At 34.1% G+C, this 26,749-nt stretch overlaps 1 protein-coding gene across 4 annotated transcripts in view; it reads left to right on the top strand.

The window, feature by feature from the left end:
- KPNA1 (karyopherin subunit alpha 1) overlaps positions 1-25,280 on the top strand; it is a 75,280-nt gene extending 50,000 nt beyond the window's left edge. For all 4 annotated transcript variants that reach the window (XM_074301379.1, XM_074301381.1, XM_074301382.1 and 1 more), the window contains 11 exons: positions 398-497; positions 1,920-2,014; positions 10,746-10,877; positions 13,046-13,134; positions 13,660-13,759; positions 14,395-14,558; positions 17,378-17,456; positions 19,040-19,165; positions 21,401-21,528; positions 23,736-23,914; positions 24,975-25,280. In XM_074301379.1, the coding sequence (XP_074157480.1) occupies positions 398-497; positions 1,920-2,014; positions 10,746-10,877; positions 13,046-13,134; positions 13,660-13,759; positions 14,395-14,558; positions 17,378-17,456; positions 19,040-19,165; positions 21,401-21,528; positions 23,736-23,914; positions 24,975-25,162 (1,380 nt within the window). In that variant the 3' untranslated portion in view covers positions 25,163-25,280. The remainder of the gene's footprint in view (positions 1-397; positions 498-1,919; positions 2,015-10,745; positions 10,878-13,045; positions 13,135-13,659; positions 13,760-14,394; positions 14,559-17,377; positions 17,457-19,039; positions 19,166-21,400; positions 21,529-23,735; positions 23,915-24,974) is intronic.
- The last annotated feature ends 1,469 nt before the right edge of the window (positions 25,281-26,749 follow it).

Genomic DNA, 26,749 nt, shown 5'->3' with positions numbered 1-26,749 from the left:
AGGTTCCTTGACCTCCTAAATGATAGGATAGGAATAAAGATAATATCTATGATTTCATTCATAAAAGAAACTGTTGAATAAAGAAACTTTTTAACAGAAGATCAGCAGCTTCTTAACAGTTTATAGAATTAAGTATATCTAGAACATTGAGAGATTAAATTATTTGCCTAGGGTTATATGCCCTATCTATATTAGAAGCAGGATTTGAATTCATTTGTCGTGTGTGTATGTATGTGTGTGTGTGTGTGTGTGTAGTTTTAATTTAAAACATAAGCTAAACTTATTTCCATGTGCCTTGCCCATTGTTGCATTGTCTATGCTTTTAAATTTTTTCTTATTTTTGTGAACCTATACTAGTATATTCATTTGATTATATGTGAATTTTGTGTTATTCCAGGGTGGTGTCATTACCTCTGATATGATTGAAATGATATTCTCCAATAGCCCAGAACAGCAACTTTCAGCAACCCAGAAGTTTAGAAAATTACTTTCAAAAGGTGAGTTATGAATCTATTACAAGTATATGTTTTTTAGAGATTTCCATAATAAAACTTCCACAAAGCACATTCCTTACTATATAGATCAGCAAATCTTTAGTTGTCTTTTTATCAGAAGAAAAAGTTCATATAATTTATGTAATGTAATCTATTCATAAGCATAGACTATAAATTCTAATTTTTCCCACTTTAATTAGATTGGATATGACCAAAATGTTTCATTTCTAATATATTGCATAAAAGACCACTTACTGATTGGAGTAGTATTTAATAAACTCAAATTTTAACTCTCCTTTTAGCCTTATTCCTTATTTTTCATTTAAGATAAACAGAGAGCAGGACCATGTGAAAGGAGAATGAAGTAGCTAGTTTAAAAAAAGTGCTGATTTAGTCAGTTTGTCAAAGGTTTTGGTTATCTTGAATTTGTGGTGTTGGTCAGTTTCACATGATCAACTATATCCCTGACTCAAATAAATCTTAGAATGTTAAAGTTGAATGGAACAATAAAGATCATAGTGCAGAATAAGGAAGAAAATAAATGCTTTCTCAAGGAAACAATAGCAATGCTAGAAGAAAATCTTCACTAGTGGGGAATGCTAAGATTTTTACACCTTTTATGAGAAGATATCATTAAGCATAAAACAGGTGAAATTTAGGGAAGATCTGGGAGATCTCTGATATTTGCCCTTCACCCTTTCAAGGATGAGCAGAGTGGGGCAATTTTAGTGGCAAAGAGTACTAAATGAGGAGTTGGAGGTTCAGGTTGGTGTGATCTTGCAAGATAATGAATTTCTAGGGCTTTAAAATCTGTCTGTGATTTAATTTGCCTTGGATCTTGGACCTCAGTTTCTTCATGTCATAAAGGAAGGGATTAGATTAGATTGCCTCCTTCCAACTCTAGATCTGTAATCCTGATAAAAGTAATGACCACCATATATGAGTTCAAGGGTTTAGAATTAGATTATTGGGGGCAGCAAGGTGGCACAGTGGATAGAGCACCAGCCCTGAATTCAGGAGGACCCGAGTTCAAATCTGATCTCAGACACTTAACACTTCTTAGCTGTAAGGAAGTTACTGGGTGGGCAAGTCACATAACCCCAGCCTGGGTGGGAGGGGAGTAGAATTAGATTCTTCTAAGTTTTGTTCAGGTGTTAAGATTTTATATTTCATCTATAATTATGATTTTTGAATTTAGATTTCTGTTGATAAAAATTGAATAGAATTTATTTAATAAAACTGCATTTACTAGTATAAAATGTGTCTATTTCACTTGGTAGCAAACTTTTTTCATAAAGGGAAGAATAAAGGAATGAGGGATACATTATGGAGTACTTTGGAACAACTAATAAATATGTATGTTAAAATTAAAAGTTAAACTTTTTTCTTGTTTTGTTTTGTTTTTTTTGTTTGTGGGGAAAACAGAACCTAATCCGCCAATTGATGAAGTCATCAGCACACCAGGAGTGGTGGCCAGGTTTGTGGAGTTCCTCAAACGAAAAGAGAATTGTACATTACAGGTATGGAATTTTCTTCACTTTTTTGAGTATTATTATGGAGTGAAAGAACACTGTTGACACACTGAAAACTATTTCATGGCTTTGCTAATAACATTAGTTTCAGTCACTGAGTTAATTTCTTTTTGAGTTGATAAGTCTATCAGTTTGTACAGTGATTTACTAAAACAGACTAAATCCTTAAGAAACATTGGTAATAGAAGAAACTGTTATCATATGGAACACATTTTTGTAGTGCCTTATGTGTGATTCATAGTTTTCACAGACATAAAAAGGAGTCCAAAATTATTTTTATTGAGTTCTTAGTGGCTACTTAGCATTCTTGATTTGACCATGTTAGAGCAACATCGGGAAACTCTGGCTATATCTAACTCTGGTTAGATTATTTCCCTATTGAAAGAGTATTTTATAGAAGCTTTCTTTTAATAATCCAATCCATGCATGATACAAGAGCAATGACAAATATTTATTGAGCATCTGCTATGTATTATATACTAGGAAAAGATGTAAATTTTAAATCATATGCAACTCCTGAGTCTGAGCATATTGCCTCATAAGGAACTAAGACACCAGCACAGATGAATATCACATGAAAAAAAAATTTTTTTTAATAGTACTTGAAGTCTGAAAGAGGTGATTGTTGCTATTAGATGGAAATTGTCTTTCTGGAAGAGATTTTATTTGAGTTGGATTTAAAGAAGTGCCATATGATAAGTCATAGGGGCATTCTAGGAATAGACAGTTTAATAATGGGAAAACTTCTGGAAACATGAAAGTATAGCACAAATTTAGGGAACAGAAAGTCCAATTGCACAGAAACCAAAGAAAAGAGAATTATTTGAGATTTGGGATAGAAAAATAGGATGATGGCAGATTTTGGAAGTAGAAAAATTTGAACTTAATAGGCAATGGGGAACCACTGAAAACTTTTAGTTATTGAACAGATCTTGACATAAGAAAGATTATTCTGGTCCTGATGTGAAAAATGGATTAGAAGGAGGAAAATGTAAAGGTGGTAGGATCTGTAAATAAGATAATAAAGTAAATCAGGCAACTAGTATAAGAACCTATATACTAGGATGGTGGCAATGGAACCCAAGATGGATATAAGAACTGGCTATGAGATGTACAGATCCCTTGTAACTGATAGGTCATAATATATGAGAGAAGTAAATGGTAATCTAGGTGAATGATAGTAGTAAAATGAAAATTAATTATAAGGAAGAGCCAACTTAGGAAAGAAGAATACCAGTTTTCATTTGAGAACACATGCATGCACACAAACATACACCTCTATCTCTGGGGAGTTAATTATCTACTGATATGATAAACTAGAAGATCAACTAATATTGAATTTATTTTGGATTGACAAATTTAATTTATTAAATGTATTCCCAGTTGTATCATAATTTGATATGAGATCACAATGCCACAACTCCCAGTAGCCTTTGGAGTTACTTTTGATCATTTGGTATAGGTCTTCAAACCAAATTTTGGAATTTTTTGTGATCACCTTAAAAAATTAACAAAGTGTCAAATCATCAGGTTTTTTTTATGTTGAATTATATTGATCTGCGTTTACTAAGAACATAGTAAACATGTTTCTAAAAGAGCAAAAAATGGTATTCATAATAGTTTTCACTTATTTTACTGTCTGTTTTGTACATTGGGCTATTTTTTAAAATTAAGCACGTTGACTGATAAATTCTATTATTTGACAATTCAGTCCATGATCTCAGGATTCTGCATTGATCTAAGACTTAGACCTCATGGGGAGTGAAACAAGCTGGTAAATTGCAGTCATTTATGTAAGTTTCACGTGCTACTGGTCTCCATATTTCTCACTGTTCAGAGCATTGTATAAATACATAGAAGTATGATTTTGAAATTTGTAATGCATGTTCAAGATATCTCTTCTTTTTAATCTCTTCCCATCCCCGCTTTCTGTCTTCTCATCTACTCTGTTTCAGTGATGAATTACTTCAAGAAGGGAAAACAAGAAATCAAGAGAAGGTAGAGTACTTCAACCTTCCATCAAGTTTCCCGTTCCAGTTTGAGATTCACCCAATTCCCATTTGGATTAGGACTGTTTTATTAGACGATTCTTGTATTATATTTTGGTCCTTGGCAAAGACCAGGATGGTCATTGGCCATCTGTATATTAAAAATACCTATAGAGCAAGGAAAAGGCATATATCAGAAGAGTAAATCCAGACAACCAATACTGCAGAGAACAGAGCCTGAGCTTCAAACAACCTTCTGGGAAAGAAACCAAAGGAACCAAAAAAGGAACTTTACTGAAGTCTGTTGCATGATATTTTTAATTGGATGAGGGAGGTAGGGAAAGTGGAAAAACTGAGTTGATTTGTCCATGATTATAATATGAAAAAACATCTCTTCTTCCATATTAGGAATTAAGAATGCCAGGGCAGTGCCGAATTTCTTCATTCAGTTGGCTTTTATGAGTGACTTAGGTTCAGAATTCAGAGCACAAAGATTTTATAGCCCTAAATTTGAAAAGTGAATCAGACAATCCCAGAGTGAGACAATTCAACTTCTGTTTAGACTCTGGTAATAACAAAAGAGCACAGCATAATTCTATTATCAGCTATTTTCCCTCTAGATCACATAATCCTATAACATCTCATCATCAACTGCTCAGATTTTTCTGGATATTTGAGCTCCAGAAAAATTTCCTTTAGAAATTTAACCCAATTTCTTTGTTATTCTTCTAAGCAAGCACCCAGATTCCTTCCTTAATTTAGATATATTAGACAAATGTATGAATGACTAAGTCTAAGAATGGGAAAATTTTTTTATGCTGAGGAGTGTTCATAGGCAATAGTTGCAATAGCATTTTCATTCCCGCATCAGCCTTTAATTCATGAGGTATTCCATTAATTTGAGGACCAAAAGGAAATCCTTATTAGGTAAACTGTAACCCGTGTAGTTCTGTCACCCTAAAAGAGCATTTCCAGTGTAACTTGGCTGCCAAAGAATGCTAATTATCATTGGAGTGAAAAAGAGGCAGAGAGGGCCCTTGTTATTTATACTGCAGTTGAGCTTTACCCACTTTTCCTTTTTGTGTCCAGAGCACAAATTTTTTCTCTCCAAAATGTTACATATGGCTTTAAGCAAAACCATTCTTAGAATGGAAAAAAAGTTCTGGAGGAGGAGTGAGGATACTTCAACCCATGCCTTGCCATTTATTCAAGTGGGAAGAAGCTCTAAAAGGGAGGTGGGGATGGCTTGGGTATAAAGTTTTGGAGAATAGAATACCAACTGGCTTGATGAGTTCCTGGCTGTTTGAAAAAATCTTAGATTGCAACTTGTCCTTGAGTCTTCCTACCTTTTGGCTAAGGAGCCACATTGCACTCTGACCAAATTCAGAAGGAAATTTGGTTTCTACTTTACCTTTGGGACTGTCTCTAAAACCTATCCCCATAAGCAGAGAGGAGAACAAGAAATAGGAATGCAATATTGATAGAGAGCTGTTCCTCACTGCCCACTTGGCTCTAACTAGGAGGAATCACTCAGTGAAATGTTCAGAACCTAAGGGAAAAGCAGTTAATTACAAAAGACAAATACATTTATTCTGGACATTGTAGTTCTGTGTTCTTTTCCAATTTATTACTTGAGAGAGACCAGTCTGTAGCTTCTCTTCCATATTAGACCATTGATGTGGTACAGAATCTGGAGGGTTGGCAACATCATTGTTTGTATGAAGAGTATTTTTTAGTTCAATGGCACTAAGAGCTCAAATATTTGAGGACATCAGCTTTTTAAAAGGAGGAGGCTAGCAATGCCAGGTCAGAGTACTAAAATTTAGCTTCCCCCATTTAGGAAATGCAGATAGTACTGGAATGTATAGTGTTCTCTTGGGGATGCCCTGGGCTGTCTCTTCCTAGGTTTCCTTAGTTCATCTCTTTAATGACTGTCAATTGGACCTGTCATCTCTTAAGATCTCTTTGACTCAGTGAGGTGCTTTAATACCCTTATGCCTACTTTATAAAAGGCAGCTAAAAACAAAAGTAAATTATCTGATAGCCCCAAACATTGGACAGAGGTACTGCATCTTAAAATTATGAATTTAATAAGATTGACTTGTTTTTCCCTTTGACTCTCCCTCTTCCTGACTTAATGCAATAAATTGCAGTAAGTCCTTTCTCACCCTTCCTGTTGGTCCTTCTGCTTTTGTTGGAAGGTTGCTCAGGGCTCAGGCACTGTTCTCTGCAGGGTTTGATGTCTAGGTTTACTTTTCTGATATGAGACTCTCTTTTCACTTGCTCTCTAGGTGAGCCTGATGTAAAATGGGCGACCAGTGATCCTAGCATTTGCTAGAAAACAGTGAGACCTGCAAGGTGGCCAGCAAGAGTCCTGATCCAAATGGAGAAGGGGGACCAGGCGTACTTCAGCATGGAGTTGGGAAACTTGATGGGAGGTCAGAAGTACTCCACCTTCTTTGGATTTCTCATTTTCCCTCTCTTAAAAGAATCCATCACTAGGAGGTAGAGATTGAGAAGGGGAAAGAGAAAGCATCAATTCTTAAGAATGTCCCACAAATCCTCCAGTTGTAGCTGGTTTTAGTAACCTCCTCATGATGAGAGATGGAGCCAGGGCAAATAAAACCTACAGAAAATATCTACTGCTTGATGGCTTGTTTAGTTCTCCTCCACATGGTACCAGACTTAGAACATTGCAAAAGCTTGAGACTGGACCCTAGAGAACTAAAGAGATAAAATAATCAAAATAAGAATAGTAAAAGTTACTCCAGCTGCTACTATTTTTCTGCAGGTGACTATTTGTTTAAAATAGAAGTTCTTAAAGGAAATTGTTCATTAGGAGATTTATCATTCATCACACTTAAATGCTTTTAAACTTTAGAAGTATTTGATTTAATTGTTTTGCCTAGCACTGTAAAAAAAAAAAAAGTGAATTTTGGAATTACTTTCAGATATTACTCAAATTTTGTTCCCATTTTAAAAATTAATAGCATACATAATTTAAAAGTTATGATGTGCAAGACACAGAAAGAGAAAAATACAACATTATTCCTAGCTTAAGGAATTTGTGGACTAGTAGGAAGATGTGTCCACAAATAATATAATGCTATAAGTGCTTAAGAATTAAGAAGTAGAGTACAGAGGACTTAGAAATTAATTTTAGCTAGAAGAATCAGAAATTCTAGAGAATAGAGGATCTGAACTGAGCTTTTAGTGATAGGTAAAATTTCAGCTGATAGAGAAAAATACATTTCTCTTTTTAAAGGGGTGACATGAGTAAAGACAAATCGAAGTGGAAGTTTGGAATCAATTTAGGGAATAAGATGTGTTGGCTATAGCACAGTATGGTATAACATAAATTTGCAAAAATAGATTGGACCTAGCTAGACTATGGAGTTTGTCTTTTGTGGAGGAGGTAATGAAAAATTGTAAGTCTTTTTGACTTCCCAGTCAAAAAGTAACATTTGGATATGGATATGGGAAAAATTAATCACAAGGTATGGTAACTTATTAGGAAGTTATTGTGGTAATCTACCAGATGATACCTGAAACTAGAGGATAATGACAATGGGAATAGAAAATTATAGTTCCTTATGCTACCATAAAGAACAAATTGATAAATCTTAGAGACTGATCTATATATAGCAAGCATGCAGGATAGGAAGAAGCAAGAATAAGACCAAACTCTTAAATGATTGGCAGTAACTGGCCAATTGAGTGACAAAGAGAATGGTGTTAGTTTACTAACTATGGGAACATGGACATTTCACTGTCCTGACCCATAAAATGTTGTTTAGGGGCAGGTCTTCGTAAATTCTAAAATACTATTTTAAAAAATATATATGGTATTTCTATTAACAGAAACAGGAAGGTAGAAGAAAGAGGTTTGGGGAAAAGCATGAGGACTTGGTTCTAAATCTGCTGTTTTTGAATGCCAGTAGAATATCCAGGCAAAGTGATCCACTAGGTGGTCAGAAATGTTGGTCCTGGAGCTCAGGAGAAAAGTTAAGGCCAGAGGTAAAGATTAGAAAGCATCTTTATTAAAGTCACTTTGTGGGGATGGTTAAGAGTCTGGGTAAAGAGGGAAAAAAAGGAGAAAACAAGAAAATGGGCCAAAAACAAGAACTTGGGGGAAATCAACTGAGAAGAAACAAGAACCATGAGAATCCAGTAATCCCTTAAGTCAAGGGAAGAGGTACTATTAATGGTATTGTTAGCTTTGCTAGCTGCTGAAGAAGTATTGAAAAGTTTAAAAGATCGAGGGTTAAGAAAGCAAAATTATTCAAGGTTGGGTTGAAGGTTGAAATGAAAGCCATATATTGTACAAAGATTTAAAATACTGTATAAGTGATAAAGTAGAAGCAACGAAAATTCTCACACATGAACAAATGTGATAATGAATTGGTTGGATGCTGATAGGAGTAATCTACCACCCTCAGTGAAAACAAGCTCAAATACAAATACAATAAATGATTGAGTAACAGCACATTTCCTCATAAGTGGAATGAACTGTATCCTATATTAAAAGGCAGTAACATATACCAGTTAATACTCATGTTCTCTGCTCCACTTTCAGGAAACAAAAAGTGTTTACCATTTTCTGTTATGTTTACTAGATTACGTCAAGATCATAGTAGGCTCATAGATTTAGAACTAAAAGTGATCTTAGAGATCATGTAGGTCAGAGGTATCAAACTTGAAAGTTGCTCATAATCCCATTGGAGGAACGAGTTGTAATTGGGAATGTAATTGAGAAATGCTTAGCAAAGTGAATAAAAATATAATTCAACATAATGTTAATTTGAGATTTTCTAAGTCATTGTGCGGCCAGCAAGAATCCAGTTTTATTTTTGCTTGATGTAATTAATCTAGGCCATCCCCACTTTTTTTTTTTTTTTTTTTTTTTTTTTTTTGGATGCTATTGGGGTTAAGTGACTTGCCCAGGGTCACATAGCTAGGAAGTGTTAAGTATCTGAGACCAGATTTGAACTCAGGTCCTCCTGACTTCAGGCCTGGTGCTCTATCTACTATACCACCTAGCTGCCCCTTCATTTTTTTATATAGGAGAAGAAACCCAATAACTTAGATAAAGTCATACAGGTATTAAGCAGTGGCAAAATCAGATTCTTTGGTTCCATATCCAATACTAATTGTTTCACACTGAATATATGGGCCTCCTTTTTTACTTGATTACTGTTTCACAGATAGTAAGTGGCAGAACATAAATTCAATTCCAGATCCTCTGATTCCAAATTCATCCTTAGGAATATCCATAACACCATGTTTTAGCTGTTATCCTTTCCACCTCTCCACTACTTTATTTTGTAATCTGCAACTTTACTGAAGCTATTGTCTTAGTGTCTCTGCTGATCCCTTAGTACTTTCTGTGCCCAGGGTCAAACAGCTAGTAAGTGTTAAGTGTCTGAGACTGAATTTGAACTCAGGTCCTCCTGACTTCAGGCAGGTGTTCCAGCCACTTGCACCATCTAGGTGCCTCTCGATATTTTCAGCAGAAATAGTTTGTTATCAATGTATTTTTAAAACTTAGTTTTATGTCTAAACATTGTAAAGTACCTGCCACAAAATGGGCACTTAATATATATTTAATGATTGATTGAGTTCTGGGGTTTTTAGTGTAAATATTTGTTGAACTTTGTCATCGGTTTTTTCTGTATATCTTGATAATCATATGGTTTGGGGTGGTTTTGTTTTTAATGTGATTAATTATGTTAATTGTTTTCCTAATGTTGAACTATCCTTGTATCCTTGGTATAAATCCAGTTTAATTAAAATAAGTACTTTTTTGGGTAAGAAACTAATCTTTTTGTGAAGATTGTATTTAAAAATTTTGAATCTTGTGTTATTTTTTGTGGTTTTACCTTTCCTTGGTTTAGATAGTAGGACTATATTTGTCTCATGAACAGGATTTTGGTACAATGTGACTGAATTTTGGGGGAAAAATTTGTGAATATAGCTATTGTTCTTTAAAGTTTGAAAAAATTCTTCAAATCCATCTAGACTAGGAGGTTCCTATAATAACTTATCTAATGTTATTGTCTTAACTTATTAATTCTTATACCTTATGTTTCAGAACCTTCTCATTACTGGAAGGCCATCATTTTCTTCCTCTGTCTTCTCTATTATTTTTATCTTTGTCCTAGTTATCATTTTATACATTTTTTTCCTTGCCTTTGCTTTAAACTTTTACACTTATACCCCCTCCCAAAAGTCCTTTTATTTGTTTTTGATTTATCTTTAACTCCTTCTTGCCCTAAAGTTAGTCATTCTGTATGTTGCATGAATAAAAAGGCATTTATTAAGCACTAACTATGCCAAGGACTTTGCTAAGTGTGGGGAATATGAAAAAGAACAGTCCTTTCTATCATGGAGCTAACATTCTAATTGGAGGAGACGACACATATAGGAAGGGTCAACATCAGGGTGAGTAGAAAATCCTGGTGGGCCAAATGGCATAGTGGCAAATCAAATGGTATAGCCCAGAAATATTATAGTTAATGTTTCACTTGAAGTGGCATGACTACATAAAATGTTCTTTAGTTTGTGATACTCAGTTTAGAATTTTAGTTTATCTATTAAAAGACCCTTAACCTATTGAAAACCACCATTAATGTTACCTTATTCTCATTTTCTTTAGTCAAACTCTTGAGTATTCTTCATGTTGTATAAATTGTGAACTATACCAATAAAAAAAATATTTTTTATTTTCATAGTTTGAATCAGCTTGGGTGCTGACAAATATTGCTTCAGGAAATTCTCTTCAGACTCGAATTGTGATTCAAGCGGGAGCTGTACCAATCTTCATAGAGCTGTTGAGCTCAGAATTTGAAGATGTGCAGGAGCAGGTAAAGAAACAGATATAAAAAAAAAAGAAAATTAAAATTGCTGAGTAAAAAACCATCAGGCTTTCAGTACTAGAATAAGTTTTCCCTTCAACTTTATTTAAAAATCAATCCATGTTTCTCAGAGACATTTCATAAACCCAATATTAGCTGAAATGAAAACTTAGACTTTAGAATCCAAGACTGGAATGTAGTTACTATGAATTATTTTGAATGAAAAATTTTATGAAATAAAACACTGATCATTTATTAATTGATTGTTAATTCAGCAAAAATGTGGTCATTTTCATTGTTTTTATGTATATAAACTATATGATGTAGAATTGAGTATCTATAGCAGAGATAAAACATATAAAGAATTATATAGAGAAGTATATATAGAGTACTTCTACAGAATTATATAGGACAATATGTATTGAGAACCTTTATAGAATTAAGTAGTTTTGGGGGAAAAAAGATTTTAAAAAAAGAATTAGAAGGCTCAAGAGCATTAATTGCTATTAAAATATTATAATTTTACTTTGAAATAAAAATTTTCATCCTATTTTCTTATGTATGAAAAAAATGAACTACATTAATTGACATAATAGCTTGGGTCCTTTGAAGTATTCTTAAATTCCATTCCTTTTAGCTAAGAATGTCTGGCACAGTTCAGCATGGATACAAAAAAAGGTAAAATAAACAATCCCTACTCTCAAGTAGCTCTCAGCATAATAGAGGAGACAACAACTATGTCCAAGAAAGGTTGAATTGTGAATAGTCTCAAAGGAAAAGCACTATGATTAAGGACAGTTGGGAAAGACTTCTTGTAGATCTTTATTTGAGTCTTGAAGAAACCCAGGAGGAAGAAAGGAGAAAAAAGATTTCCAGGCACATTGAAGTCAGCCAGTAAAGATGGCTATAAGTTGGACAATGAAGTGTCCTTCAATTGAGCTCTCCCTCCTTTTTAACAGAAAAACAATCAAAAACTAACCAACAATTCATATGTGACGTATACTTAAAACATCCTTCCTCTTTAGTGAGATAATTTCATCATTTATTCTACAGGACCATAACATTGATCATTGTATTAGGCTTTTTAGCTAAAGTTACAATTTCTCTTTGAGCTCTGGTTATGCTTTCATTATTCATAATTTCCTGCAAAGTGTAGACTATTTTTTCCCAAGAAAAAATATGCGTTGAGTCAAAGGAACAAGAATGCTGGGATATTATGTATGCTTATAATAAAACTGTCACTAGGGAGAAAATGAATGCTGAATCAAGTTTCTGAAGGGGAGGTAGGGAAAGGATAGGATCAAAGATAAAAGGATGTGGAATTAATCTTAAATGTTGGGAAATTTTTTTCCTCTGATAACAAAAGGGAAGGAAGAGAGACTAGGTAAGTGGTATCTCGGCTTGAATCTGATAAGACATTAAAAGTGTACTTTCTTTAAAAAAAAAAAAAAAAAAAAGATTGATCTAAATTTTAGGCCATATGGCAAATATGGTTGATTTAAGTAATAACAATAGTTAAATACTATTAATTTTAGCATTCTTAATCCATATTTTAAAATATTTTTTCAAATTTTAAATATTTTTATTTTGAAAAAAAAGTCTTAATAACAACCTGAATCCCATCACAAAGTGTGTTTTATGGAAAAGCTTATTATTAACAAAAACAAGGATTATGATACCCTTTGACAATATGGTACTAATATCTACTAATACACACTTGTCAGATAATTATTATTGTTCCCTCCATCTCCCATTCCTGCTTTTCATTTTCCTTTTGTGTGTAAATTCCTTGAATCGGGAACTGTCTTTTGCTTGTATCTGTATCCCCAGTGCTTGGTACAATGCCTGGCACATAGAAAGTGCTCAATCTATTCTTGTTTGTTTCCTTCCTTCTTCTTTCCCCCTAGAAATGTGAATCTTTGTCATCAGATCCACTTTGTTGTTGTTGTTGTTCAGTCGTGTCCGACTCTTCGTGACCCCATGGACCATAGCACGCCAGGCCCTTCTGTCCTCCACTTGCTAGTCATGAAATGAATGTCATCATGTATTTTTAGATATAATGTAATAGGTGGCTAACATAGGAGCGATACATTAATAGGTAATGGTAGCATCTACCTCTTATTAAGATGGAATTAATCTACTGTGAAACTCTTTACTAACCAATCATTCTTTCACAGGCAGTCTGGGCTCTTGGTAATATCGCTGGAGACAGCACCATGTGTAGGGACTATGTGTTAGACTGCAACATTCTCCCCCCTCTATTGCAGTGAGTATCTGTTGTTTGAGTTCAAAGTTTTGGTGAAAGGAAAACATTTCTATATGCCCCCAGTTCACTATAGCTTTAGAAGTAATTTTAGATTACCTATTTTCTAGTTGAGGCTTAATGAGATAGTGGAAAGAGTAGTTTTTGGAGGCAGAAGAGGCCTAGATTCATGTCTGACTTTCTTTGACCAGGGATAGGTCACATCTTCAAGCCTTAGTTTTTTCATCTGTATAAATGGGAAAATGGGAAAATTCACAGGGTTATGAATCAAATGAGAATATATATATAAAGTGTTTTTGTAAAATGCTATTTGATAGTCATAATAGTTGTAGTAAATGTTATTATGGTAATGATGATATTATTACTCTGACCTTGAATTAGGGTTTGAAATTCTGAATTCATATAGTCCAAATTAATGAGGTTTTACTATTACAGAGAAGCAAATCTTAGTTATTTCTCAATAGCATCAAAAGTTTCCCTGCTGCCACTTAACCAAGAATTATATTTTAATTTTTTGTGTTCCTATAGGCTACTTTCAAAGCAGAACCGTTTGACCATGACTCGGAATGCAGTGTGGGCCTTATCTAATCTCTGCAGAGGAAAGAATCCATCTCCAGATTTTGCAAAGGTATGTATTTGTGAAAAATTGAGAATTACAGGAGGGAAAAAACATAAAGACAGAGGCCAATTTCAAATGTTAAAGAGGGGGGAAAAAGAGATTGTGTGTGTGTCCCAATGTTTAAAAATTTTAAAATATTTTGTACTGTTACTTCTTGAGCTTCCCCTTTGCTTTTTCTTTTCTTTTTTTTTTTTTTTTTGTACTAGACTAATTTTTTGTTAAATGAATTTAACTTATAAATCAGGATTCTAAATTTGAAACCTTAGAAAGGATTGTGTTTTCCTCTTTTGTAAGGACAGTAACCAAAATGTAAGTTTTCTTGTCTTGTTTCCTCACTGAAACATTTTCAGAAATTTGAGTCTATAAAATAGTTTGGCTTTTCTAGAAACATCCCTAACGTTACTACTACATGGTGTTTTTTTGCTTCTATAACATAATAAAGAAAACTAAACATGCCAGGATATAGCATGTTCAAGGCAAAAAAGGCCATAGCTCCTGCTTCTTGTAAGTCTAAGACTACACAGGTACAGTTTTTTCAATAGATAATCATATATTTGCCTGTTTGCTTTCTTGGGTATTTTCCTATTTCTGGTTTAAACTTCAGTATGACTGAATTTTCACAATTCATATCAATCTTTTTGCAGGTTTCCCCCTGTCTGAATGTACTTTCTTGGTTGCTGTTTGTTAATGACACTGATGTGCTAGCCGATGCATGCTGGGCACTATCATATCTGTCAGATGGACCCAATGATAAAATCCAAGCAGTAATTGATGCAGGAGTATGTAGGAGACTAGTGGAGCTACTGATGTAAGAATTTATGATCTGTCATTTTGTTTCCGTCTATCATATTTGTAATTAGTATTCAAATTTTTTTATTTGACTGCAAGTACTGGTGTACTATTACTTGACAGAGGGAGGGGGGGGTGTTTTTTGTTTGCCTTGTTTATATATATGCTCCATCCCCGGGTTGTTCATGGTTACAACCTTTAAGCCCTTATCTTTTGCCTTTAGTAGGATGTAGGGTCAAAAAGAGGACGGCTACCTGCTTCTGTGCCCTAGGGCAATATTTTATGGACCCAGGCTAATTATTCAGTGAGGCAGGGGTATGCCATCCCCCAAAAGAACACAGAGGGAGGAATGTACTCTAGCCACCACCAGTGATCTTATAGCTCTGACATGCTGTTTCCCTTCCTGAAGATTTCAAAGATCAGTAGAAGGTAGGAGAGAATTATAAGCTGATATCAGAGGATACCCTATTCTTCCAACAACTGTCACCTTAAAATAACCAACACCATTAATGTAGTTTTGTTAGGGAATTTTTTTTGTTTTTAATTATATGGCTTTCTGAAAGATTTTAACTTTCAGGGAAAGTAGGAAAGTCAAGGTGATTACTATTTTCTGGCTCTCTGTTTACTCTAAAGATTATTTCTTCTATAGCTGATACTTAATCTTTGTCTCCTAACAATGATATAAGACTAGATTTAGGTGATGGTTGTTTTTCAAAAGTGATAGTTATATGTTGACTCAACCACCTATATAGGAAAAAAATATTTTCCCAGTTTTCATCATGTTAAGAATTCAGAAATAACTAGTTTTTTCTATAATGATTTTGTTACAAGACTATCATTTCAGGTATTTATTCTAAATTTTCATAGCCATACTTAATGATCCCATGTAAACCTAGGCTCCTATTTCTGACACACATAGGATATGCCAAAAGTCTTTCTCCATTTTTAAACTTAATAAAACTTAAAACTGTCCTAAGACTTTTGGATAACTATTTATATGTGACTGTGCCTGGGAAAGTCATTTAATCTCTGTGTTTCAGACAACTCTATAGTAGAAAGCACTTTTCATTCCTATTCCCCATAGTTATATATTCCTGATTGGGTAATGAACTGTGGTTGAATTAAAAAGGTTTTAAGCAAAAGCAACCCCCCACATTTGCTTTTACATGAGAAAAGAATATATAAACTTCAGGTGTACTACCTATATAACCCAGCCACCTCAATGCTATTTATTTTGTGAAAAAAGTTAAATAAAAGAATAGTTAATTATTCTTGCTTTGTCAAGATTTCAGGCTATATATAGTATTAGAAAATAGCAGCCTCTGAGTGGTTGAGTATCCTACGCACTAGACAAAATTACCCACTAAAAAGTGAACATTCACTTTCTTTATCTCACAGTTGGTGCTTAATCCCTTATGTATGCACAGATGCCTTGATGTTAATTATGATTTATAATTAATACTGCATCTTATTTTTCTGTATTCTGTGTTTTATGATGTTTTTAATAATCTGTGAGACATAAGGAATATAATGAAGTCACTTCTATTTACTGTTTTTTATTGATCACCTGAATTTGAAAATGTACTTTTTGAATTTATAGATGACCTAGTTCAGGTGAGGCTGCTAATACTCTTGACTTAAACCTAATTAAGGAATATCTCTACAGGGTAATATAAAATTCAGTAGGAATAAGGGCAAATTGAGAACAAAGACAACAATACTATTATAGAAAGGAGGAAAATATTAGAAAAGAAAAATCTGTCATAGCTGACCATAAGCTTCGTGTGAGACAATACAGTGTATTGTTTGTATGTACACATAAACACATGTATTGTGTGCATGTGCACACAGATTATAATGCTCAAAGGATAGGAACTAGCCTGTCATTTCTATTCTAGAATAGAGAATTCAAACAATATAATCTTTAAAAAAAAAAAAAAACAACTTTTAAAAGGGTTATAATTATGATCAAATGAAAATAAATAACAAAAGATTGATGGAATCAGTGTTCTCTGAAGAAGAGAGGGTTGAGGCAATTCAATTATTGTCTTCAAATAAAGAAGTTTTAAGAGCAAAATGTTCATTGTATCTCTGGACTAAACAAGAGAAAAGATTTAAATGAAATTGTGAAGATTTTTAAAGATAGAGAAACTGAAGCCTCTGTGGTATAAATGTTCATTTCTCTAGAAATCACCTACTGACCTTAAGCTCTAATCCCTTTTATTTCTAATCCCTATCTGGTGAATATGTTTTAGTTTATTAAGCTCCTCAAAAAACAACAAAGGGGTCAACTCATAACTTTTCAAAAAAATGTTTTGGCACTTGCTTCCAAGTCCTCTGTACCTTGGTGTTTTCGTAAGGAACCAGGGCCAAACAAAGTTTGGTGTCCAGCCTTCTGGTGACGAGCTTCTCTCCACTTTGCTAGTACTAAAAACAAGTTTACTACATTTTCTCCTATCTGTGCAATTGTATTTTGAAATACAATTACAAGTAGGTTCTATAATTTTTCTTTGAAATGAAAATTGTTTTCTTTGCTATATTGATTTAAAAAAAATGTAGTGTGTCAATTGATGCAACTTGATCCTTCAAGATATTCTTAAATTCCAGTCCTTTTTAATGCTAGAGTAGTCCTCAGACAGGCCCAGGAAGATGTATATGAGACACACATCTTTGGGTCTGTAATTGAAGCTTTTCCAGGATTATAAGGGATACCAGAACCTGTCCTACTCTGATATAGTTTTCAAAAGCAAAGGGTCACCTTAATTCCATGGTGATGTTGCATAATGTGGATCACATTAAATAAATTGTTGTGAAAAAGAAATCTTTTTATAATTGCAGGCATAATGACTACAAGGTGGTTTCTCCTGCTTTACGAGCTGTAGGAAACATTGTTACAGGTGATGATGTTCAGACACAGGTATGATTGAGTAGTTATAGTACACTTAGCCACATAAACTTCCAATTTTAATGAGAATTATATACCTCCCATTTATTTGAAGCATTGTTCTAAGATGTGGAAAAGAAAAGGCAAAAAGTGAGCATCCTTTCTCTCAAGGATCTTAACATTCTACTAGAGGGAAAGGAGTAAAGATTAATTTTTTTGTAAAGATTTATACAGATGTAATGTATGATGGATACTGTGCTATCATAAGTAAGTGGTGTCTAGCACTTTTCCTTCAATATTTATATTGTTATTCAGTATGTTGAAGTTTTACTGCAGTTAGCTGCTTTTTAAACCTTCCATCATATCCAGTGGTTCCTGTATAAGCATGTAGCCAAATTTGTTTTTTAAGCTAAAAGTACTCATGATGTACCTCAGCTGATTATGACAGCTTCATTTCCTTTTGCTTCATTATCTTCATCTTTCCCTCTCTTTAGATTGGCTGTCATAGCATTCCATGATTTGGTGTCATTCAGTAGAAAGACAATACTCTTCCAGTATTCTCTTGTGATAACTTTCTTTGGAAGTCAAGCCAATTTGATTAGTGTATTCTGAAAACAGTACAGTGGCCAAATCTCTTTTCCTTTGTTCAATCTTTCGCTCCTATAAAATCTTAATTAATATTCAAAGCCTAAACACAATAAAGTGTAATGGAAAAAACCACTAAATTAGGAATTAGGAAGCCTAAATGTGAACCTACTTTGTGCTTTATGACATATTGAGCAAGTTACTTTACCTTTTGGGTGCCTAGACTTCATCTATAAAATCAGGGGATTAGACTAATCTCTGAGGTATTTTTTCCAATTCTACTTAAAAATATTACCTTTTCTGCTTTCTCCGACAGCTGTTCAGAATGTTTACTGCTATAGTAATACCTTTTGTAATATTGTTTAATTTTTTGTAAATTCTTGGAGAAGAGACTTTTATATAGCTTTGTCCCATTCCTAGTCTCCCCATATCCTCTCAACATTAATTTAGTATAATGCACTGCATATGCCAGATATTCATTGAATGATTGGCTCAATTTTAAGTTAATTTTCCTTCATCAAATGATAACTGACCATTTTTTTTTTAATGGTCTAACTTTTCTGACCACTCAAGTTATCCATCCATCTGTATTATTTTGAATATACCAAGGGCAGGTAGATGACTCAATCCCAATGTTAGTTTTCATATATTAGTTATAAATATCATTTGCTGGCATGCTTAAGGGCATTCCTATTGCACATATATAAAATCCATGTTTGTGTATCTTGGATATAGTGAAGATTGATTCATGGCATATTTTATGTTTAAAAACAAATTGATTTAGAAGATAATCTATTAGTCCCTTTTTATATGTTTAAGTGTAACTTAACTGTTAGAATGAAATGATTTAATATTCAAAGTTAATACTGTTGTAATATTTGGAGAAAACATTTGGGTTTAAAAGTATTATCTGAAAGTTTAAATGAAGAGAACTTAACTTACTAAGTCATAACTTTACCCAGGTTAGTGCTAAAAATTAAGGGGTTATTTTGTAATATTGTAATAAAAAATACTCCGAACTTTTTTTTAAGGTAATTTTGAATTGCTCAGCTCTGCAGAGTTTATTGCATTTACTCAGTAGCCCAAAGGAATCTATCAAAAAAGAAGCCTGTTGGACAATATCTAATATCACAGCTGGAAACAGGGCTCAGATCCAGGTAATAATAAAGTCATAGTTAAAACTTTTCATGTTTCAGTCAGATTCATATGATTATTTTTTTTTGTAGTACTAACAATAAAAATAACATGTTTGTGTTCATTCTTATACTAAAGACTCCAAATTTTGTAGTATTATTTCATTTTCTTGTTCTTATTTAGTCATACATATTAGATCTTCTTAAATTATGTTCTACCTTTTCTCCCTTCTGGCCATTTTTTTATTGGCGTATGTCTTTCAGATGTTGTGTGATACTTTAAAGGTTGCTTTTATTTTTGCTGAATGAAGTGGTTTTTCTTTAGTGGATCTATTTGAAATTATTTTATTCTGAGATTATTGAGGGTCATTTTCCTATAAATTATTTTCTTCTTACATTTGCCTCCTTTATACAAGTAGTACTTAAGCATTATACCAGGTCAGAAAGGAAGGGAAGGAAGAATCCAGAGAGAAGGAGTGATAATAGCCAACAATTATATATAAGAGCAGATCTCTATAGATAAGCTGTTGTTCCTTAAATCAAAGGTGATATATTTTGTGGCATTCAGTTAGTTCTGATCACTTAAGTCCTAAGGAAGGATTTAAAATAACCAAAGTTTACCTTTTACCCATTCTCATCTACTTTTCTTTGTCCCTTTCCCCATCTTCTGGAGTTATAAAGGGGATTAAAGAAATAACTTGTCAATACAGAGTAATTTTTAGTCGTTAGAAAGATATGTGTTTATATTGGGAGGATACAAGTATTATCTTTGAATGGAACCTTTTCAGTGCTCCTTAAGAAACCTTTCTTCTCACTTTCCAAAAGAAGAGTCCAGCAACTTTTAAAAATACTAAATGTTGATCAAGATTTTTATAGTTCTTCTCTGAAACTAGATCTACATTCACTTGCTAATGAAGGCTTCTAATGTTTAAGAAAGACTCTAGCTCAAGGGTTCTCAAACTATGGCCCGCGGGGCAGACGCGGCTGGCTGAGGATGTTTATGTGGCTTGCCGGGATACGGCAAATGGTCTTGAGGGGTGGAGACAGTGTGAGTTTTTTTTTTTACTATAGTCTGGGCCTCCAACAGTTTGAGGACCACTGCATCTAGCTTCTTAAAATTTTAGTCTTCTTGAGGGCTCACTGAAGGTCAAAAGTTTTTAAGTTTTCCATTTTGACTTTCCTTGGGGGGCCAGTATTGTGTACCCTTGGAATCCATGATTCTCTGGTTGTAGAAGATCTATATTGATAGGGTTGAATAATTTTAAAATGGAACCTGTTGATAGAAAACCTTAAATATTAGGCTTAAATCTTTAAACTTTATGATATTTTTAAGTTCTTAACTAGAAGAGTGATATGATTAGAAAAAGTATCATTTTAGGAATATTACTGCAGTGGTAGTTTATAAGATGAATTGGAGATAGGGAGACAGATTATTGGAGAAAATCTAGGTGCAAAGTGAGAGCTTGACTTGGTAGATTATAGAAAGGAATATGGTAGTAAAGTCAGGGTGCATTGTAGAAGCAATTATCTTTGCTAAGAAAATCTCATGGACAATATTGCCTGTCCATGGGGTATCATACAAGTTAAACAAAGGATTGAACCTTGTTGCCCATTTGAATTGGAAAATATTAGGTATTGATAGTGTAGTGGATAAAGCATTAGACCTGAAGTCAGGAAGATGAGACTTGAAATTGAATCTCTTTCAGAAATGCACTGGGAATGTGACCATAGTCAAATCATTTTATCTCTGCTTCTGTTTCTTCATCTATAAAAATAAGAACAGTATTACTAGCACTTACCTCCCATGATGATTGAGAATCAAATGAGATAATATTTATAAAAAGTGCTAAGTTAGTACAGAACAGGCACTGTATAAATGCTATTTCCTTCCTTCTCTTCCCTAATTTAGAGATAGGAAGAGCAAGGAATTAATAAATGAAAAGGAAGCATAAGAAAGGTAGAAAGGAAACCAGAAGAGAAAAATGTTATGCCAGTATAATTCAGTAAATGTTGACTAAGTAACCCACTACACATGAGGCACTATGCTATAGATAGACCCTGAAAATACTAAAAAAAAAATTACTGTTTCAGTGTTATGTTAACAGATTGGCTTGAAGATTAAAACTTTTAAAAAAAAATCACACTTTTTGGTTAAAAGGAACTAGTTGATGAAGTTGGCATTAAAAGTTAGATCTATAGTTAAAGACTAATTTCCCTCACACTGATCCTTTATCATTGCAATTTTAATTTTTCTTGTAGACTGTGATAGATGCCAACATTTTTCCAGCTCTCATTAACATATTACAAACTGCTGAGTTTCGGACAAGGAAAGAAGCTGCTTGGGCTATTACAAATGCCACTTCTGGGGGTTCAGCTGAACAGATAAAGTAAGTACTCATATAGGAATGTATTTTATATATTTTTTTAAAATTACTCTTTCCATATATTGTTTCTATCTTCTGTGCCTTTGAGAGTGAATGAGTTGGCTCATTTAGTAGCGGGTAAGGGAAAAGTAGATAGAAATGAAAAATAGCTTTCTGGGGCATTGTGACTTCAGTTATATTTAATTATACATTTCAACTGTATCCTAGCTACATTTAGGCAAATACTATTGCCAGAATTGATCCAAACCCATTACTAAGCTGCAAACTTTGGGTAACAAATTCAAGAATATAAATATTCCTAAGAGGAGAGGGAATTAGTAGTTTAGTAGTACATAGTTTGGGATTAGTATAGGGGATTGCCCAGCGTTTTCTGGAGGCTTGAGGGAAAAGCTTGAGAAAGGTTTGAATAAGTCTAGAAGACAATGGAAAGACAAAAGTTCTCTTTGAAAAGCCCTTTAAGGCCTGTCTCACTTTATTTATAGTCCCTTAAGTCTTAGTAATAAAGTTATTTTAATCTTGGCTTGACTTTGTTGTTTCAAATTCTGTAGATTGAAAATAAGTCCATAGTCTAGGATCTATAGCCTACAGCCGAAGTAGCAGTGATCTGAAGTCAGTTATATTCTGTATTTATAATATAGTTTGTTCATCCAGTGAGTTCAGAACAAATCTTCCTCAGCTTTGAATTGTAATATTATATCTTAGTTGAACATTCTGCTATCCAAAAAAGGTGAATTTCTTTACTTAAAGAGAACTATGCTTTCCTGTTTTCCTGGTCCAGTAAATTGATTTCCAAAGATGTTAATTGCAGTTTTGCTGTATAACACTATTAAATCCTTTCCTTTATTATTTTTTTTTAAATGGATTCTCTGTCAATGCCAAATTAAATTCAATCAAAAGTTTTATTAAGAATCTTCGAGGTGCAGTGCATTATAGGCGCTACTTTGTTCTGAAGTAGCTTGAAATAAATTACAATAAATATGAACTGATGAAAGATAAAATGCAAAAAATAAAAATGTAGATGTTATAAAAATTGTTTTATTTAATTTAATGAGTGATTTATTAAGTAGAGTAAGTTCAGGGGAGGGATAGATTACAATACTAGAGTAGTCCCCAAAAAAAGGTTTTTGAGAGGCATTAGTTACTACATTGAAAAGAAAAGAGGAATCATCTTGATTGCATATGGTGAAGAAGCCTTTTCTTAATAGTATTTTTCCAGTTATAGAAAAACAAAATTTAACATTTTTTTTAAATTTTGAATTCTAAATTTTCTCCCTCTCTTCTTCACCTACTTCCCTAAGACAGTAAACAATTTAATATAGGTTATATATGTGCAATCATGCAAAACATAGTAAAGAAATCTTGAAGTATGAGTGAGTATAATGTACAGTAAGAGATGATTATGCTCATAGTGGAAAATTTTTTAGTTAAGTGAATATTAAATACTTTTGCTAAGTGTCTACATGGTGTCACTTTTTTTTTTTTTTTTTTTTTTTTTTTGCTTTTTTAAGCACAGAAAGAATCAGATGGCATAATTATCTAAATCACTTGTAATAATTAAAATTCACCTCCAGTACCATCTCTGCATGAAAGCTTTTCTAATTCTCTCCAAGTCCTAGTGCCCTCTCTCCACTACCTTGTATGTGTTTTTAAATAGGCTCTCTCTCTCTCTGTAGGTAGATAGGAGGCTGGAGGAAGAGGGGAAGAAGAAGAGAGAGAGGAGAGAAAAATGTGCTTTTGACAGTTCTATAGCTATATTCCACCACTTTCCCCAAGTTTGTTTCACCAACTTGCTCCTTCCACCATTCATTCTTTGAATTACTTTACCCTAATTCTTCCACTTATTCTTTTCTCTTTTCACAACAATATGTTTTCCTTCTTTGAGTCTTCCTCTTTACTAATCCAAGCCCTCCAAATCACCTACACAATTTTGTTCTCCTTATTCAACTCTTCTCCCACAAAAGTATCATTCCAGTCACATCTTGGAATAAAGAAATATAATTCTGAGTGATGACAGGGGGGAAAAAAATGTGTTTCATTATCTTTTTTTTTTTTTTTTTTCTTCTGCTAAGATCCAGATAAAGCCTTCTCATGATAAGTGGCAAACATGATTGATTGAAGCTGTCTCTGTTAAACAAGATCACTTCAATATCACATGATCTAGAGAAACTGAGCTCTTAGTTTGAGTAAAGTACTTTTACTTTGTTTTTTAGGTACCTAGTGGAACTTGGTTGTATCAAACCCCTTTGTGATCTCCTCACAGTCATGGACTCTAAGATTGTACAAGTTGCCCTCAATGGATTAGAAAACATCCTGAGGCTTGGGGAACAAGAAGCCAAGAGGAATGGCAATGGCATTAACCCTTACTGTGCATTGATCGAGGAAGCATATGGTAAGGCATGGTTTTGTAGTAGATGTGTTTGAAATTGCTTTTGTTAGTATCATCTTTTCTGGGTCTCCTTTCTGCATTTGTGATCTAATTTGTGACACAGGCTGTAAATATTTTCATTCATATTTTCCTATCTGGCTACTTTTATTTCTACTTTGCTTTCTAACCAAATGTGAATGTTTGGATAGCCTATACTTGCCTTCCAGTATTGGCTTGCATTGTTCTACTAGAAGGGAAGATTTTAAAGTCAGTAGAATCTGCCAACTCATGAGATGAGTATTGACAATTTGAACCCACTCCCATAATTAATCTATCCTGGCCACTCTAGATTTTTAACTATAGTTTCTTGCTCACACTTCAAAAAATGGTTCTAGGATCAGTAGAAACATAGGTCCAGTTCCTATCCTTGAAATCTTTTAGTTTTATGGGTAGTTCATCCTGCTCTTTGCTTTCTGCCTTAGTTTTTGACCACTTGTGGTCTCTCTCTGATAGAGAGACCTGCCAGTATGATACTCCCTTAAACTATGGAAATTGAGTCACTGAGAAGGCAGAGAGCCCTAGTCTCTCTCTCTTTCTTTCCCTTCCTTCCTTCCCTCTGTCTCGCCTCTCCCTCCTTTTTCTTTCTCTCTCCCTCCTTCCTTTTTCCTTCTCTGCTCCCCCTCTCTCCTTTTCTCAATTGAAGACAAATGTCTTGGCCAGGATCACACAGCTTATAAGTGTTAATGTCTGATGTCGCATTTGAACTCAGGTTCCTGACTCCTGGGCCAGTGATTTCTCCACTGTACCATTTAGCTGCCTTGATATAAAAAATGAGAAAATAGTTGTAAAATACTTAGCACAGTGCCTGTTACACAATATGCACTTAATGAAAACTTATTTCCTTTTCTACTGCCTAGTTCACAAGATTGCTGTAAAAATCAGATAAAGTAATGTATGAAAAGCATTTTTAATATGAAGTGCTATATAAACATCATATATAAATATCATTATGTAAGTATACTTTTTTTGGAGGCTGTATATTGTCATAGAATCTATACTCATTGTGTTTACTTTATGCTTGCAGGTCTGGATAAAATTGAATTTCTGCAGAGTCATGAAAATCAGGAAATCTACCAGAAGGCTTTTGATCTCATTGAGCATTACTTTGGGACGGAGGATGAGGACAGCAGCATCGCACCTTCAGTTGATCTTGACCAGCAGCAATACATTTTCCAGCAATGTGAGGCTCCCATGGAAGGTTTCCAGCTTTGAAGAAAAGTTCTTTTATGTTCCTGTGTCAGATCAGGCTACTTGATCAAGTCCTCTTGTGGAGCCCACAGCCCTCATGGAGCTAATTTCTCAATGTTTTCCATAATACTGTTTGCGCTCATTTGCTTGCCTTGCGCACCTGCTCTCTTACACACATCTGGAAAACCTGGCTCTTTGTGGTGGAATACCCCCTTAACAAAGGGGTAACCAGAATGGCCCACCCTCTTATGGAAAACCAATAGGCTTTGGATATCGGCATTTATATTTTACAAGAGTTGTGTGGGAACATTTATATTAATACGGATCCCTGCCTTTGTTGGAAAAAAAAAATTATTGCCCCTTTGTTCCCCTTTAAATGGAAAAAAAAAAATATTATACTGACAAAAGATAATACTAACATTTTATCTTTTATTCCACACAACTTGCTTATAAGTCAAAGGAGAGGTAGACATATTGTGTGTACTTCAGAGTTCTTTTCTCGTGCTCTTCCACAGTAACCCCTTGGATTAGTTGGTGATTAACTCCAGCCAAATTGGCATTATCCTCAGTGAGATTGATGAACTCCTTACCCTTTATCCCTCCCCCATCCATACAACTCTTCAGATATTAAAGTAAGCCATCAGCGCCCCCTTATCTTCAGTCTGTGGTGAATGTGCTTTTTGGTTGTCAAAAGTGATGAAGAATTAATTGACATTTTTATTCTATAAAGTCTAAGTACCATGATCTGGGTTGCAGGGCCCCTTAGAAGAAAAGAGATAAAGGGGCATATATGGCTGTTGCTCCCCTTTGGTCATGAACATTTTAGGATTTGGAAGTGGTTCAGTTTTAATGCTGTTATGAGGACTCTCAGAATTAAAACCTACATGACATCTCCCCAGACCTGAACATGATGTGACCAGAAGCAATGTCTCTGCATTAATGAAGAAATGTTTCAGGCTTTGTGGTCCTGACCAAGGTCCTTAAGGTATTGAAGTTCTCCCTAGGTGCTTTCACTCTCTGTGGCTGTCAGAAAACATCCATTTAAAGATTGCTTGAGGATTGTTTTTTTTTGTTGTTGTTGTTGTTGTTGTTCTTAGGCAGCTTGATCTTAACACATTCATGCTGTAAACACAACTCTTTTAGCCTAGACCATCTTGAATCTGTTTTAATATTAACACCAGGAATAATAATAATAAGGAAATAACCAGGAAAACTGGATAGTGTTATGGTTCTTCCAGCTATGAAATATAGTTCTGACCACAGCTCCCTATCTTATGTTCCCTTCCCCTCCCCACAAAAAAATACCCACCTTTTCATTATAGCACTATTTTAATTGAAAAGAGGGCATGGATTTTCTTTTAATTTCACTAATGATTCCATCCCCTTACTAGTACTACAATCCTTGAATTAGTGCTGTGTTGGTGGCTGTGTTGGTGAGGTGCTGTGTGCATGATGACCCTCATCTGTACCGACAAACAGTACCTCATCTAGTCCACAGCATGTTTGGACCGGATCTTGGATGAAAGACTTAAGAAACGACAGTTGAATATGGTTTCTTCTCAGTGCTAGTTGGCCATCGAGATACAACGTTGGGACACCATCAGAGAAGAC

Source organism: Sminthopsis crassicaudata, chromosome 3, assembly GCF_048593235.1.
Source record: "Sminthopsis crassicaudata isolate SCR6 chromosome 3, ASM4859323v1, whole genome shotgun sequence".
Lineage (NCBI taxonomy): Eukaryota > Metazoa > Chordata > Mammalia > Dasyuromorphia > Dasyuridae > Sminthopsis > Sminthopsis crassicaudata.
Note: the sequence above shows the minus strand (reverse complement) of the source record. Positions and strands in the feature narration are given on the sequence as shown.